Below are 18,149 nucleotides of genomic sequence, written 5' to 3'. Positions count from 1 at the left end.
TATGTGTTCCCGCCGTTTCCTCTCATCCCCAGGCTGGTAGCCAGGATCAATCAGGAGAGGGCGTCGGTGATTTTGATAGCTCCTGCGTGGCCACGCAGGACTTGGTATGCAGATCTGGTGAATATGTCATCGGCTCCACCATGGAAGCTACCTTTGAGACGAGACCTTCTTGTTCTAGGTCCGTTCGACCCACTCCAGCTGACTGCTTGGAGATTGAACGCTTGATCTTATCAAAGCGAGGGTTCTCAGATTCTGTTATTAATACTCTTGTTCAGGCCTGAAAGCCTGTAACCAGAAAAATTACCACATAATTTGGTATATCTGTTGGTGTGAATCTGCAGGATTCCCTTGGGACAAGGTTAAGATTCCTAAGAGTCTATCCTTCCTTCGAGAAGGATTGGAAAAAGGATTATCTGCAAGTTCCTTGATGGGACAGATTTCTGCCTTGTCTGTGTTACTTCACAAAAAGCTGGCAGCTGTGCCAGATGTTCTAGCCTTTGTTCAGGCTCTGGTTAGAATCAAGCCTGTTTACAAAATTTTGACTCCTCCTTGGAGTCTCAACCTAGTTCTTTCAGTTCTTCAGGGGGTTCCGTTTGAACCCTTACATTCCGTTGATATTAAGTTATTATCTTGGAAAGTTTTGTTTTTGGTTGCAATTTCTTCTGCTAGAAGAGTTTCAGAATTATCTGCTCTGCAGTGTTCTTCTCCTTATCTGGTGTTCCATGCAGATAAGGTGGTTTTGCGTACTAAACCTGGTTTTCTTCCAAAAGTTGTTTCTAACAAAAACATTAACCAGGAGATAGTTGTGCCTTCTTTGTGTCCTAATCCAGTTTCAAAGAAGGAACGTTTGTTGCACAACTTGGATGTAGTTCGTGCTCTCAAATTTTACTTAGCAGCTACTAAGGATTTCAGACAAACTTTGTCTTTGTTTGTTGTTTATTCTGGTAAACGGAGAGGTCAAAAAGCAACTTCTACCTCTCTCTCCTTCTGGATTAAAAGCATTATCCGATTGGCTTATGAGACTGCCGGACGGCAGCCTCCTGAAAGAATCACAGCTCACTCCACTAGGGCTGTGGCTTCCACATGGGCCTTCAAGAACGAGGCTTCTGTTGATCAGATATGTAAGGCAGCGACTTGGTCTTCACTGCACACTTTTTCTAAATTTTACAAATTTGATACTTTTGCTTCTTCTGAGGCTATTTTTGGGAGAAAGGTTTTGCAAGCCGTGGTGCCTTCCATTTAGGTGACCTGATTTGCTCCCTCCCTTCATCCGTGTCCTAAAGCTTTGGTATTGGTTCCCACAAGTAAGGATGACGCCGTGGACCGGACACACCTATGTTGGAGAAAACAGAATTTATGTTTACCTGATAAATTACTTTCTCCAACGGTGTGTCCGGTCCACGGCCCGCCCTGGTTTTTTTTTAATCAGGTCTGATAATTTATTTTCTTTAACTACAGTCACCACGGTAACATATGGTTTCTCCTATGCAAATATTCCTCCTTAACGTCGGTCGAATGACTGGGGTAGGCGGAGCCTAGGAGGGATCATGTGACCAGCTTTGCTGGGCTCTTTGCCATTTCCTGTTGGGGAAGAGAATATCCCACAAGTAAGGATGACGCCGTGGACCGGACACACCGTTGGAGAAAGTAATTTATCAGGTAAACATAAATTCTGTTTTTGACTTATAAGAGTTTGGCACTGGATGATTCTCAGACAGAAGGAAATCAGGTTATGCCATCTAGTTCTACCCAAGTGTCACAACCAGTAACGCCCGCACAAGCGACGCCAAGTACCTCTAGTGCGTCTAATTCTTTCACCTTGCAAGATATGGCCACAGTTATGAATTCTACCCTCACAGAGGTTTTATCTAAACTGCCTGGGTTGCAAGGGAAGCGCAGTAGCTCTGGGTTAAGAACAAATGCTGAGCCTTCTGACGCTTTAGTAGCCGTATCCGATGTACCCTCACAATGTTCAGAGATAGGGGTGAGGGATTTGCTGTCTGAGGGAGAGATTTCTGACTCAGGAAAGATGTTCCCTCAGACAGATTCAGATATGACTGCATTTAAATTTAAGCTAGAACACCTCCGCTTATTGCTCAGGGAGGTTTTAGCGACTCTGGATGATTGTGACCCTATTGTAGTTCCAGAGAAATTGTGTAAAATGGACAAATATTTAGAGGTTCCTGTCTACACTGATGTTTTTCCGGTCCCTAAGAGGATTTCGGACATTGTTACTAAGGAGTGGGATAGACCAGGTATTCCGTTCGCTCCCCCTCCTATTTTTAAGAAGATGTTTCCCATATCGGACACCATGCGGGACTCGTGGCAGATGGTCCCTAAGGTGGAGGGAGCTATTTCTACTCTGGCTAAGAGTGCAACTATACCTATTGAGGACAGTTGTGCTTTCAAAGATCCTATGGATAAAAAATGAGAGGGTCTCCTAAAGAAAATTTTTGTTTATCAGGGTTTTCTTCTCCAGCCTATAGCGTGCATTGTTCCTGTAACCACTGCAGCTGCCTTTTGGTTCGAGACTCTGGAAGAGGCTCTTCAGGTGGAGACCCCATTAGACGATATTATGGATAGAATTAGGACTCTTAAGCTAGCTAATTCTTTCATTAAAGATGCTGCTTTTCATCTGGCTAAATTAGCGGCAAAGAATTCAGGTTTTGCCATTTTAGCGCGTAGAGCGTTATGGCTTAAGTCCTGGTCGGCTGATGTGTCATCAAAATCTAAGCTTTTGACCAATTCTTTCAAGGGTAAGACCCTATTTGGGCCTGAACTGAAAGAGATAATTTCAGATATTACTGGAGGGAAGGGTCATGCCCTCCCTCAGGATAAGTCAAATAAGTTGAGGACCAACAAAATAATTTTCATTCCTTTCGAAACTTCAAAGGTGGTACTGTTTGCTCTTCCCCTGCTGCAAGGCAAGAGGGGAACTTTGCTCAATCCAAGCCAGTCTGGAAACATAACCAGGCTTGGAACAAAGGTAAACAAGCCAAGAAGCCACCAAGACAGCATGAAGGGGTAGCCCCCAATCCGGGAGCGGATCTAGTAGGGGGCAGACTTTCTTTCTTTGCTCAGGCTTGGGCAAGAGACGTTCAGGACTCCTGGGCTGTAGAAATCGTAACCCAGGGGTATCTTCTAGATTTCAAAGATTCTCCCCCAACGGGGAGATTCCATCCTTCACAATTGTCTGTAAACCAGACAAAAAAAGAGGCGTTCTTATGCTGTGTAGAAGATCTATTTACCATGGGAGTGATCTGCCCAGTTCCAAAAACGGAACAGGGGCAGGGGTTCTACTCCAATCTGTTTGTGGTTCCCAAAAAAGAGGGAACCTTCAGACCAGTCCTAGATCTCAAGATCCTAAACCAATTCCTAAGAGTTTCATCCTTCAAGATGGAGACCATTCAGACTATTTTACCAATGATCCAGGAGGGTCAATATATGACCACCGTGAACTTAAAGGATGCGTATCTACACATTCCTATCCACAAAGATCATCACCAATTCCTCAGGTTTGCCTTTCTGGACAAGCATTACCAGTTTGTGGCTCTTCCCTTCGGGTTGGCCACGGCTCCCAGAATTTTCACATAGCAGTGGCATAGTAGTGGCGCCTTATCTAGACGACATTCTAATTCAAGTGCCGACTTTCCAACTAGCCAAGTCTCACACGGACTTCGTGTTGGCCTTTCTAAGATCTCATGGGTGGAAGGTGAATGTAAAAAAGCGTTCTCTTTCCCCTCTCACAAGAGTTTCATTCCTAGGGACTCTGATAGACTCGGTGGACATGAAAATATTTCTGACGGAGGTTAGGAAATCAAAGATTCTAGCCACCTGCCAAGCTCTTCATTCCATTCCACGGCCGTCAGTGGCTCAGTGTATGGAGGTAATCGGAATAATGGTAGCGGCAATGGACATAGTTCCGTTTTGCTCACTTACATCTCAGACCACTGCAACTATGCATGCTCAGTCAGTGGAATGGGGATTATGCAGATTTATCTCCTCAGGAGACCAGAGATTTTCTTCTTTGGTGGTTGTCACAGGATCACCTGTCCCAGGGAGTGTGTTTCCGCAGGCCAGCGTGGGTTATAGTGACGACGGACGCCAGCCTTCTGGGCTGGGGTGCAGTCTGAAATTCCCTTAAAGCACAGGGTTTGTGGACTCAGGAGGAGGCCCTCCTACCGATAAATATTCTGGAATTAAGAGCGATATTCAATGCTCTTCAGGCATGGCCTCAGCTGGCTTCAGCCAGATTCATCAGATTTCAGTCGGACAACATCACGACTGTAGCTTATATCAATCATCAGGGGGGAACAAGGAGTTCCTTAGCGATGATAGAAGTTTCCAGGATAATCCGATGGGCAGAGACTCACTCTTGCCATCTATATCCCAGGGGTAGAGAACTGGGAGGCGGATTTTCATCTGGGGGAGTGGGATCTTCATCCGGAGGTGTTTGCTCAACTGATTCAGTTATGGGGCACACCAGAATTGGATCTGATGGTGTCTCGTCAGAACGCCAAACTTCCTTGTTATGGGTCCATGTCAAGGGATCCTCAGGCAGTACCGATAGATGCTCTAGCAGTACCCTGGTCGTTCAACCTGGCTTATGTGTTTCCACCATTCCCTCTCCTCCCTCGTCTGATTGCCAGAATCAAACAGGAGAGAGCTTCAGTGATTTTGATAGCACCTGCGTGGCCACGCAGGACTTGGTATACAGACCTGGTGGACATGTCATCTCTGCCACTGAGGCAGGACCTTTTGATTCAAGGTCCGTTCAAGCATACAAATCTAATTTCTCTGCAACTGACTGCTTGGAGATTGAACGCTTGATTTTATCAAAGCGGGGTTTCTCTGAGTCGGTCATAGATACCTTGATTCAGGCTCGAAAGCCTGTCACCAGGAAAATCTATCATAAGATATGGCGTAAATATCTTTTTTTTGGTGCAAATCCAAAGGTTACTCATGGAGTAAGATCAGGAATCCTAGGATTTTGTCTTTTCTCCAAGAGGGATTAGAGAAAGGATTGTCAGCTAGTTCCTTAAAAGGACAGATATCTGCTTTGTCTATTCTATTGAACAAGCGTCTGGCAGACGTCCCAGACGTTCAGGCTTTTTGTCAGGCTTTAGTTAGAATCAAGCCTGTGTTTAAACCTGTTGCTCCGCCATGGAGTCTAAATTTAGTTCTTAAAGTTCTTCCGGGGGTTCCGTTTGAACCCATGCATTCCATAGATATTAAGCTTCTATCTTGGAACGTTCTGTTTCTAGTTGCTATCTCTTCAGCTCGAAGAGTTTCTGAACTATCTGCGTTACAATGTGACTCGCCTTATCATCTTTTCCATGCTGATAAGGTGGTTTTGCGTACCAAACCTGGGTTCCTCCCTAAGGTTGTTACTAACAGGAATATCAATCAGGAAATTGTTGTTCCTTCTCTGTGTCCTAATCCTTCTTCTAAGAAGGAACGTCTGTTGCACAACTTGGACGTGGTTCGTGCTTTGAAGTTTTATTTGCAGGCAACCAAAGATTTTCATCAAACATCTTCTTTATTTGTTGTCTATTCTGGCAAGCGTAGAGGTCAAAAGGCTACGGCTACCTCTTTCCTTTTGGCTGAAAAGCATCATCCGTTTGGCTTATGAGACTGCTGGACAGCAGCCTCCTGAAAGGATTACAGCTCACTCCACTAGAGCGGTGGCTTCCACATGGGCTTTTAAAAATTATGCTTCTGTTGAACAAATTTGTAAGGCTGCAACTTGGTTTTCGCTTCATACCTTTTCCAAATTTTACAAATTTGATACTTTTGCTTCTTCGGAGGCTATTTTTGGGAGAAAGGTTTTGCAAGCAGTGGTGCCTTCCGTTTAGGTTCCTGTCTTGTCCCTCCCTTCATCCGTGTCCTAAAGCTTTGGTATTGGTATCCCACAAGTAAGGATGAAACCGTGGACTCGGTACATCTTGCAAAAGAAAACAAAATTTATGCTTACCTGATAAATTTCTTTCTTTTGCGATGTACCAAGTCCACGGCCCGCCCTGTCTATTCAAGACAGATGGTATTTTTTATTGAAAACTTCAGTCACCTCTGCACCTTATAGTTTCTCCTTTTCTTCCTTGGCCTTCGGTCGAATGACTGGGGGGTGGAGTTAAGGAGGGAGCTATATAGACAGCTCTGCTGTGGTGCTCTCTTTGCCACTTCCTGTTAGGAAGGATAATATCCCACAAGTAAGGATGAAACCGTGGACTCGGTACATCGCAAAAGAAAAAAAATTATCAGGTAAGTATAAATTTTGTTTTTTCAAAGTTGTTCTCGGCTTCGGCCAAAGCAGGATTTTGTTGGGTAGGGGTTTTCAGGCCTGGTGCCCTCAGGTTGGGCCACCTCTTGTGCCCTCCCGTTTTTTGCATTCAGTGTATAGCTTGGGTATTGTTTTCCCAAAAGTAATGAATGCAGCTGTGGACTCTTTCCATTTATGAAGAAAAGCATAAATGTTGCTTACCTGATAATTTACTTTTCTTCAGATGGAAAGAGTCCACAGCTCCCCACCCGTATTTTCTGTGGGGCGTCTGTTTTTTTTTTTTGTTGTTCTGGCACCTTTTCACCTGATATTTCTCCTACTGTTCCTTGTTCCTCAGCAGAATGGCTGGGGGATGAGGGAAGTGGGAGGGGTATTTAAGCTGGCTGGGGTGTCTTTGCCTCCTCCTGTTGGCCAGGTTCTGAATTCCCGAAAGTAATGAGTGCAGCTGTGGACTTTTTCCATCTGAAGAAAAGCATAATTTGTTTTTGTTTGGTCCCTGATGTGGGTTCTTACGGTCATAATTGTTGGGCAGTTACTTGGTCCTGCTAACTTTTTTGGGTCTTTTGCTTCTGTTGAAGCAGTTTTCGGGGGATGGAATTTTTTTCAGGCTGTGGTGCCCTCAGATTGGGCCGCTTTATTGTTACCCCCGTTAGCATTCAGTGTCCTCTATAGCTTGGGTATTGTTTTCCTAAAAGTAATGAATGCTACTGTGGACTCTCCCTGTATTTAGAAGGAAAACAAAAATTATGACTTATCAGATAATTTCCTTTCCTTCGATACTGGGAGAGTCCACAGCTCCCGCTCGTGCTCTCCGAAGGGCGGCCCTAAATTTAAATTGCTTTCTTCTGGCACCTTTTTCACCCTGATATTTTTCCTACAGTTCCTTGTTCCCTCGGCAGAATGACTGACTGGGGGATATGAGGGAGGTGGGTGGGGGGGGGGGGGGGTATTCAAACCTTTGGGTGGAGTGTGTCTGCCTCCTCCTGGTGGCCAGGTTCTGTATTCCAAAACGTAATGAATGCAGCTGTGGACTCTCCCTATATCGAAGGAAAGGAAATTATCTGGTAAGTCATAATTTTTGTTTTTTTTACATAAAATTAAGCATTTTATTTCCTAATTACAGTATTTACTGTCCCTTTAAGACACACACATAACTGAATACAAACTGAAAAATACAAATGATAGCGTAACATTTTGTAACAGTCTATTAGGGAATGTTATTTGTCCCATAGGTGTAATTCTTCTGTGACCATTTCTATGCAGTGTCCTCCTTACACCATAAGGACACCATACATCACGTGTCCATCCAGGTGTTAGCCCTTGTGACGACTATGGAGCTTGCTATACACTATAGAAACGGTCATGGAGTTAGGTTGCAACTAGGGTTGCCACCCGTCCCTTAAAATACAGAACACTTATAAGTTACACATGCTGCAGGGAGGAATATAAATAGTGATGTCCAGAAACACAATACATGTTCCTCCCTGCACACCCTGCAGCATGTGTAACTCATAAGTGTCCAGTTAAACATGGCTGAGGTGGCAACCCTAGTTACAACTGACCTATTTCCATCTTGATATGAGGAGAGTGCACGGCTTCATTCATTACTTGTGGGAATACAGAACCTAGACACCCCAGCCAAAGGCTTAAATACCTCCCCCACTCCCCTCATCCCCCAGCCATTCTTTGCCTTTCGTCACAGGAGGATGGTAGAGAAGTGTCGGAAGTTTACGTAGTAGTCTCTTATGGAGGGTAGTACTCTTTGAGATGGGACTGGAGTTTTAAGTAGTCCTGTCAGCCTCTCAGTGAGAGCATGAATAAAAGTTAGTCCGGAGATGCAGGGAGAGTCTTTCTGCGAAACCATCCCGACTCGTATTAACAGCTCCTTAAGCAATCAGCGTTGACGAGATTCGCTACCTGCTTTCTTCCACTCAAGTCCATGTCAGAGGCGATGCTACAACACTGTCAAACTTGAGAGGTCGTGGTCCTGTTCCACGCCATAGAGTCTGGTAAAAGAATTTAATTTTATACATTTATGATAACGAAAGAAGAAAGGGTCACAGTGTGACTCCTTTTATCTGTACAGAATCAAAGGTTAATATCTCTGGAAAGGGATTATTGAACAGGGGGGGGGATTTATACATGATTACTTTATTGTGTTTTTTTGCTGCGACGTGAGATGTGGCTCTGGTAATGTGTGAACAGTCAGGTTCTTCCTTTGTTTTTGATTACTGCACAGTTTGTTTAGTTTGGCGCTGTTTGTCTTGGCTGCAGGGGCGGTCCTGCATGGCACTCCATGTGACCGGGTGTGGCCTCATTATCTTCCGGTTTCCTGACCGTCGGTTGCAGGAGACAAAGCGGTTTCTTTATGGGCCTGGGTCATAGGAGATGGTGAGTGCCTCGGCCATTGGAGGTATAAAGGGTTCCATTTAATTTTTTTCTGTAGTCCATATTAATGGCACAAGCTATGGAGGACTCTGATGCGTTAGAGGGTACTCCCTCTTTGCCTAGATCTAATGCCTCTCTTTATTGTGTGGAGCTTATGGTATACCCACCTGCTCAACTATGTTCCACATGCCTTGATAAAATAGTGATATCTAAAAAGAACAAGATGTTTAGTACCACTGAGCCGTCCACCTCTGAGGGGGTCTCCGTCCTGCAAGGTGTGTTCCCTAAAATCATCTCCGATTACACATGCAGCTCCCCAGTGCACTACTAATCCTCCTGCGGGAGGGGCCCTGTGGCCGCCAGATTTTGCTGATCAGTTGCAAACGGCGGTGTCTGCAGCCTTTAGTGCTTTACCTCGCCCTGCTAAGCGCAAGCGAAAGGTTAAACATTGCTAGCCTTCCCAGGAGTCATCTGCTCCATTGGATGTCTCTGAAACTAGATTATCCGCTGATGAGGAAGACTCAGATACCTCGGAAGACTCTCTCTCTCTGGGTTGGCATCTGCGGCCTCTAAACCTCCGGCTGCGGAGGAACCAGACTTTAGGTTTAGGATTGAGCACTTACGCTTTTTATTAAGAGGTGTTAGCTACTCTAGAGGTTCCGGAACCGAAGTTACCAGAGGAACCTTCTATTCCTATGCTTGATAAAGTTTACGAGGACAGGGTAGTGCCCCAGACTTTCCCGGTTTTTGTTTAAATGGCAAATATTATTAAGAATTAATGGGAGAGACTTGGATTTTCTTTCTCCCCTTCTTCGTTTAAGAAGTTGTTCCTGACTCTCCGCTAGAATTGTGGGGGTCTGTCCCTAAGGTGGATGGAGCTATCGCCACGCTCGCTAAGTGCACCACTATCGCTCTCGAGGATAGTTGGTCGTTTAAGGAACCCATGGATAAGAAATTAGAGACCCTGTTAAGAAAAATGTTTCAGCACGCAGGGTTTTTGTTTCAGCCTGCAGTGGCAGTCGCTGCAGTGGCGGGAGCCGCTACCTTTTTGTGTGACTGTCAGATATGATCGTTTGGCCTATGAGACTGCTGGACAGCAAGCTCCTGAGGAAATCACAGCTCATTCTACAAGGGCTGTCTCTTCTTCCTGGGCTTTCAAGAATGAAGCTTATGTGGATCTGTTTTGCAAGGCTGCAATTTGGTCATCTTTGCATACTTTTTTTTCTGAATTCTATAAGTTTGATTCTTTTGTCTCGGCTGAGGTTTTCTTGTGGAGAAAGGTTCTTCAGGCAGTGGTGCCTTCTGTTTAGGTTACCTGTCTTGTCCCTCCCTTATCATCTGTGTCCTCTAGCTTGGATATTGATTCCCAACAGTAATTGATGATGATCAGTGTACTCACCGTGTCATTAGAAAGAAAACTAAATTTATGCTTACCTGATTTATTTCTTGACACGGTGAGTCCATAGCCCGCCCTGTTTTTCAGACTGTTTTTCTTTGGTATATAAACCTCAGGCACCTCTGCACCTTGTGTTATTTCCTTTCTCTACTTTTCCTTCAGTCGAATGACTGGGGGTTGTGGGAATGGAAGTGATACTTAAAGGGACATGACACCCACATTTTTTCTTTCATGATTTAGAAAGAGAATGCAATTTTAAACATCTTTCTAATTTACTTATATTATCTAATTTGTTTTATTCTCTTGATATTCTTTGTTGAAAAGCATATCTAGATATGCTCAGTAGCTGCTGATTGGTTGCTGCACATACAAGCCTCGTGTGATTGGCTCAGCATGTGCATTGCTTTTTTTTCAACTAAGGATATCTAAAAAATGAAGCAAAATAAATAATAGAAGTAAATTGTAATGTTGTTTAAATTTCTATTCTCTATCTGAATCATGAAAGAAAGATTTTGGGTTTAGTGGCCCTTTAACAGCTTGGCTGTGGTGCTCTTTGCCTCCTCCTGCTGGCCAGGTGTGATATTCCCAACAGTAATTGATGATGATCTGTGGACTCACCGTGTCAAAAAATAAATTTATCAGGTAAGCATAAATTTTGTTTTCTGTGTTACACAAGAAGCTCGCTGAGCTTCCTGATATTCAGTCCTTTGTTCAGGCTCTGTCCAGAATAAGGCCTGTGTTTAGACATTCCGCTTCTCCTTGGAGTTTATATTTGGTTTTTAAAGTTTTGCAGAAGGCTCCGTTTGAGCCCATGCACTCGGTTGACATTAAATTACGATCTTGGAAGGTTCTTTTTGCTGGTTATTGCTTCGGCACGCAGAGTCTCTGAGATGGCGGCCTTGCAATGTGAGCCTCCTTACCTGGTTTTTCATGCTGAGAAGGCTGCTTTTTGCACTGGGTTGGGTTTTCTCCCTAAGGTTGTTCCTGATCGCAACATCAATCAGGAGATTGTGGTTCGTTCCTTCTGTCCTAATCCTCCTCCTTCGAAGGAACGGTTACTTCATAATTTGGATGTGGTTCGAGCTTTGAAATTCTATCTTCAGGCTACGAAGGATTTTAGACAGACTTCAGCATTGTTTGTTTATTTGGAGAAGCGCAAAGGGCAGAAGGCTTCTTCCCCTTCCCTATCTTTTTGGCTGAGGAGCATTATTCGCTTGGCTTATGAGACAGCGGGACATACGCCTCCTCAAAGGATTACGCTCACTCAACTAGAGCTGGGGCTTCTTCTTGTGCCTTCAGGAATGAGGCCTCTATGGAGCAGATTTGTAAGACTGCTACCTGGTCCTCCTTACACACTTTTTCTAAGTTTTACAAAATTAATGTTTTTGCTTCGGCTGAAGCATCTTTTGGGAGAGAAGGGTTTTGCAGGCTGTGGTTGCTTTAGAATAGGGTCCGCCTCTCTTTTTGCCCTCCTGTTTCTTTCATTGTGTCCTCTAGAGCTTGGGTATTTGTTTCCCACAAGTAATGAATGAAGCCATGGACTCTCATATTAAGATGGAAAACATAAATTATGCTTACCTGATAATTTAATTTCCATCTGTATGAGGAGAGTCCACGGCTCCTGCACGGTTCTCTGGGCGGACCTAAATTTCTTTTGTTTTCTTCTGGCACCATTTATTACCCTGATATTTCTCCTACTGTTCTTGTTCCCTCGACAGAATGACTGGGGGATGAGGGGAGTGGGGGAGGTATTTAAACCTTTGGCTGCAGTGTCTTTGCCTCCTCCTGGTGGCCAGGTTCTGTAATCCCACAAGTAATTAATGAAGCCGTGGACTCTCCTCATACAGATGAAAATGAAATTATCGCGTAAGCATAGTTTGTTTTGCAGTTAATCGTGTTCTCTACGCCCTTTAAATAACAGCAAATTGGTCAGTTTGAACCTAATCGTTTTCTGTTCTCTATATCCTTTAAATAACGGCAAATAAGTCACATCTTAATCGTGTTCTGTACACTCTGTAAATAACTGCAAATAGGTCAGTTAGAACCTAATTGTGTTTTTTTATGCCCTGTAAATAACGGCAAATGTCCCGTTACAACCTTATCGTTTTCTGTACACCCTGTAAATAACGGCAAATGTCCCGTTACAACCTAATCGTTTTCTGTACACCCTGTAAATAACGGCAAATGTCCGTTACAACCTAATCGTTTTCTGTACGCCCTGTAAATAACGGCAAATGTCCGTTACAACCTAACTGTGTTTTTTACGCCCTGTAAATAACAGCAAATGTCCGTTACAACCTAATCGTTTTCTGTACCCCCTGTAAATAACGGCAAATGTCCGTTACAACCTAATCGTTTTCTGTACCCCCTGTAAATAACGGCAAATGTCTGTTACATCCTAATCGTTTTCTGTACACCCTGTAAATAACGGCAAATGTCCGTTACAACCTAATCGTTTTCTGTACCCCCTGTAAATAACGGCAAATGTCCGTTACAACCTAATCGTTTTCTGTACCCCCTGTAAATAACGGCAAATGTCCGTTACAACCTAATTGTGTTCTGTACACCCTGTAAATAACGGCAAATGTCCGTTACAACCTAATCGTTTTCTGTACCCCCTGTAAATAACGGCAAATGTCCGTTACAACCTAATCGTTTTCTGTACCCCCTGTAAATAACGGCAAATGTCCGTTACAACCTAATCGTTTTCTGTACCCCCTGTAAATAACGGCAAATGTCCGTTACAACCTAATCGTTTTTTGTACCCCCTGTAAATAACGGCAAATGTCCGTTACAACCTAATCGTTTTCTGTACCCCCTGTAAATAACGGCAAATGTCCGTTACAACCTAATCGTTTTTTGTACCCCCTGTAAATAACGGCAAATGTCCGTTACAACCTTATCGTTTTCTGTACACCCTGTAAATGACAGCAAATGTCCGTTACAACCTAATTGTGTTCTGTACACCCTGTAAATAACAGCAAATGTCCGTTACAACCTAATTGTGTTCTGTACACCCTGTAAATAATGGCAAATGTCCGTTACAACCTAATTGTGTTCTGTACCCCCTGTAAATAACGGCAAATGTCCGTTACAACCTAATTGTGTTCTGTACACCCTGTAAATAACAGCAAATAACTGGTCTGACATTTTACCCTGGGTCAGTTACAAGTTAAACATGTTCTCTCTGTCCATTAATTTAGGACAGTTTATGAAGAATCTGGCCCAGGAAGGCCCCTGAGCTGTTTTATGGAGGAGCCGGCTCCATATTCAGATGGGACGGGAGCGGCTGGAGGAGGAAACTGCAGGTCTGCGGAATCTCCAGACCAGGAACAACGACTCCAAGCACAGAGACTAAGGTCTCCAGAGGTCCGGGGTCATGTCCAGACACCACAGAACAGGCCACATGGCTACCAGTCGCCAGACTTGCCTGAAGGCTACGGTGAGTGTGGAATAAACCTAAATAGCACATAAGTAAATCTGTTATAGCCCAGGCATTTGCTAGTTCCTGGACATGTGATATCTGTGTGTAAAATGTATGTCCTGTTCTAGCTGTGTCTCAGCATATGTTCTCTTCACAGAACAAAGGACCACAGTTCAGGGCCAGGTCTACTTCCTGCACACACAGACTGGCGTTAGCACGTGGCACGACCCAAGAATACCCAGGTACAGCATGTGTGATGTGGTACTGCCTGTGAAATACAATTTTCTACTGTGTGCAGCTGCGTGTCTGGATGTGCCAGTGTGCGGTGCACACAAAGTAACTGTTGCACAGCTAGTTACAAAGACGTATCCAATGCTTGTACACAGGCCTCATTCATGTTACAAGTGGTCGCAGCTGTAGCACACAGGATATCGCTGCATTAAACACTAGGCAGCTGGTGAATCTGAGGAGGAGACACCCAGCATTTTACTATTGCACTTTTGCTTGCATAAAATGCAGAACATTTTCTTTTGGCTCCTATATGTCCTTTTAATCTTTATCATGGAAAAAATGTAATTGCTGCTTTTTCATTCACATAAGAAATGTTTGAGTACCATATCCTGGTATTTATTACTTAGTGGCACAAGACAGCACCTGAATGAAACTATATGTAGTATTTTTGAAATTTGCTTATAAAAGTCTGCTCAGATATTGGTTCCATCTGCTTTCCCTGGCAACAGTCTGCCAGCCCTCTAAATGCCTGTAATAAAGGTTAGGCATCCAAATATAAGGAAAGAGAACTTTCTTTTTAAAGACACGGTGAGTCCACGGATCATCTTCATTACTTATGGAATATTCACCTTCTGGTCAGCAAGAGGAGGCAAAGAGCACCACAGCAGAGCTGTTAAATAGCTCCTCCCTTCCCCCCCACACCAGTCATTCTCTTTGCCTACGTTAGTGATAGGAAGAGGTAAAGTGAGGTGTTAGAAAAGATTCTTCAATCAAGTGTTTATTATTTTTAAAGTAGTGCCAGAGTGTTCTGCTTTGTTCTAGGGTGTAGCCGTAGTCCATATCAGTCTCTTCAGTAGAGCATTCGTGGCTTTAGAGAAATGGGAACTTGCGGGACATAATTCTCACTGTGCCTCCCATACATTTATGTTGCCATTATCCTGATTGCCTAAGCAAACTTAACTCGGGCTTATCATTTTCCACAAGGCTATGTGAGGGAGAGGACCTCTTAAACCTGCTGGACTGTCCTGCTGTCGGACAGTATTAAAGGTAAGTGCTGATTTTGTTTATTCTGGGAAAAGTAAACTCAGAGGAAAGTGGGCACTTTAATACTATTTCTGGAAAACATATAAGATTCAGACAAGGGGCTCTTTATGTTGGGACATAAAGCTCTCTTATTTGGAGGGTATTGGACAGCCATAAGTACAGGCAATTTTTGTTTATGGTTGTTATTTTCCCTAATGGTTTATGTTAAACATTTAAGCCGATCGGGTAATGAGTTTTGTCTGGTTTGCGCGCTTCCTAAGTTAACTACGCAGTATTCAGCCGTTCTATCATTGCATGGACGTCTGCACATTGTGGCACTAAAACCGCATGGTTTCCTACTCATTAAGCAAGTGGTTATAGCGCTATTGTGGTCCTGAACATCCGAATCGTTCCAGCTCTAAAAAAAAGTTAAGACCAGGGAGTGAGAGTTCCTTTTGCAGGTAGGCGCCTCAGCAGAGTTGCTAAGGTGTAAGGGTGTCTGAATTGTACTTTGTTTAGCTGATGGGATAGGTTTTTTCCTATTGCAGTAAAAAAGTTACCTTTTAAAATTTAAAGACACACTAATGGTTTATGTAATCAAATTTTTTTGAGACATAAAGTAATTTAATTATCTTATGACCTTTTTTGAGCACATATTTCTCATGTAGTAAAAGTTATCTTTTAAATTTTTAAGAGACAGTAACGTTTTGTAAAAAAAAAAAATTTTGGGTAAAAGATTTTTTATTACATTGTCATCTTATTGTGCTTCAGTATGGACATAGGAGCCGTGCAAAATGTTACTTGCTCCATGTGTTTGGATGCAAATGTGGAACCACCAATCCCTTTCTGTCCCTCTTGTATTGAGAGGGCTTTATGTTATAGGGAAAAAAAATTTCAGGAGCAAAATTTTTCAAGAGCGGCTGTTTCTCAGGAGTCTGGCGAGATTCAGGGTATGCCGCAGCTTTCTCCCCAAACGTCCCAAACTTTCTCCCCAAACGTCCCAAACTTTAACGCCCGCACAAGCAGTGCCCTGTACTTCTGCTCTAGTGCCTGCTGGAGTTACCTTAAAAGACATAGCTGCGCTTATGTCTTCCACAATTTCTGATGCGTTGTCTGCTTTCCCAATGCTACAAGGCAAGCGTAATAGGAAAGACAAACATGCAGTCGGTGAGGTTTCTGATGCAATGGTGGCAATCTCGGATGTACCCTCCCAGGGAACTGAGATGAGAGAGGGTATTGAGGTTCTATCGGAAGGCGAAATTTCATATTCAGAAAGTTCATTACCTTTTGACTGATTCAGAGGTTATATCTTTCAGGTTTAAACTAGAACACCTCCGCCTGTTACTCAGGGGGGTTTTGGTTACTTTAGACGACTGTGATTCCACAGTAGTGGTCGCTCCTGCGAAGTTGAGTAAATTGGACAGATATTGCATGCATTGCTACCGTCACTAGTGCGGCAGCATATTGGTTTGATGCTCTGTCTGAGTCTCTCAGGACTGAGACTTCCTTAGAGGAGATCCAAGACAGGATTAAAGCTCTGAAGTTAGCTAATACTTTTATTACAGACGCTTCTCTGCAAATTACTAAATTGGCAGCTAAGAGTTCGGGGTTCTCTATCCCAGCCCGCAGAGCCTTATGGTTAAAACCTTGGTCTGTGGACGTGTCTTCTAAGTCTAAGCTTCTAGCGATTCCTTACAAGGAAAAGACCTTATTTGGACCTGGCCTGATGGAAATTATCTCTGATATAACTGGAGGTAAGGGTCATCTCCTCCCTCAGGATAAGAGAAACAAACAAAAAGGACGACAGTAATTTTAGTTCCTTTCTTCCTTTTTCCTCCACTAAGCAGGAACAATCTAAACCCACATGGAGACGCAACCAGTCTTGGAACAAGGGTAAGCAATCCAAGAAGCCTGCTGTTGAATCTAAAACAGCATGAAGGGCAGGCCCCCGATCCAGGACCGGATCTGGTAGGGGGAAGACTTTCCATCTTCGTTCAGGCTTGGGTTCGAGACGTTCAGGATCCCTGGGCAGTAGAAATAGTGTCTCAGGGATACAAATTGGAGTTCAAAACTTTTCCTCCCAGAGGCAGGTTTCTTCTTTCAAGATTATCTGCAGAACAGATAAAGAGGCGTTCCTACATTGTGTAAGAGACCTATCTTCCCTGGGAGTGATTGTTCCCGTTCCAGTACAGGAACAGGGGCAGGGTTTTTATTCAAATCTGTTTGTGGTTCCCAAAAAGGAGGGAACCTTCACACCTATCTTAGACCTCAAGAGTCTAAACAAGTTTCTCAGGGTTCAGTCATTCAAGATGGAAACTATTCTTACCATTCTTCCATTGATCCAAGAGGGTCAATTTATGACGACTGTGGATTTAAAGGATGCATATCTACATGTTCCTATCCACAGAGATCATCACAGGTTCCTGAGGTTTGCTTTTCTAGACTTCCAGTTTGTGGCTCTTCCTTTTCGGTCTGGCCACGGCCCCCAGAATTTTCACAAAGGTTCTGGGGTCTCTCCTGGTGGTTCTAAGGCCACGGGGCATTGCGGTAGCGCCTTATCTGGACGATATTCTAATCCAGACGCCATCCTTTCAACAAGCTAGATCTCATACCGACGTGGTGCTTTCCTTTCTGAGAGCTCACGGGTGGAAGGTAAATCTGGAAAAAGAGTTCCTTAATCCCGAATACAAGGGTGACTTTCTTGTGAACTCTAATCGATTCTATATCTAGGGATTTTTCTGACAGAAGTCAGGAAATCAAAGATTCTCGATACCTGTCGAGCCCTTCAGTCCACTCCTCAGTCGTCAGTGGCCCAGTGCATGGAAGTAATTGGACTGATGGTGGCGGCAATGGACATCATCCCGTTTGCTTGGTTCCACCTCAGACCTCTGCAGTTAAACATGCTCAGGCAGTGGAATGGAGATTATGCAGACTTGTTTCCTCGAATAAACCTGGAACAGGAGACGAGGGACTCAATTCAATGGTGGTTGTCTCTGGATCATCTATCCCAGGAAACCTGCTTTCGCAGACCATCCTGGGTGATTGTGACAACAGATGCCAGCCTTCTAGGGTGGGGAGCTGTCTGTGGTTCCGTAAAGGCTCAGGGAGTGTGTACTCAGGTGGAGGCTGTTCTTCCTATAAACATCCTGGAACTAAGAGCGATATTCAATGCTCGCCTGGCCTGGCCTTGCCTGGCCTCAGTTAGCCTCAGCTCAGTTTATCAGAGGAGTTCCTTAGCGATGACCGAGGTAACCAAGATAATTCGGTGGGCGGAGGCCCCTTCTTGCTATCTGTCGGCGATCCACATCCATGGGGTGGACAACTGGGAGGCGGACATTCTGAGCAGGCAGACTTTTCATCAGGGAGAGTGGGAACTCCATCCGGAAGTGTTCTCCATCCTGATTCTC

The 18,149-nt window shown here is 44.0% G+C and overlaps 1 protein-coding gene across 1 annotated transcript in view; it reads left to right on the top strand.

Annotated features, from left to right (window-relative positions):
• Nucleotides 1–18,149, top strand: part of SMURF1 (SMAD specific E3 ubiquitin protein ligase 1) — a gene marked incomplete in the record, with an annotated part of 166,796 nt that overhangs the window by 32,771 nt on the left and 115,876 nt on the right. Inside the window, 2 exon segments of the mRNA XM_053694615.1 lie at nucleotides 13,268–13,506; nucleotides 13,646–13,730. Coding sequence (XP_053550590.1) covers nucleotides 13,268–13,506; nucleotides 13,646–13,730 — 324 coding nt within the window.

This window comes from Bombina bombina, chromosome 11, assembly GCF_027579735.1.
Source record: "Bombina bombina isolate aBomBom1 chromosome 11, aBomBom1.pri, whole genome shotgun sequence".
NCBI lineage: Eukaryota > Metazoa > Chordata > Amphibia > Anura > Bombinatoridae > Bombina > Bombina bombina.
This window is presented reverse-complemented; position numbering and strand designations above follow the sequence as displayed.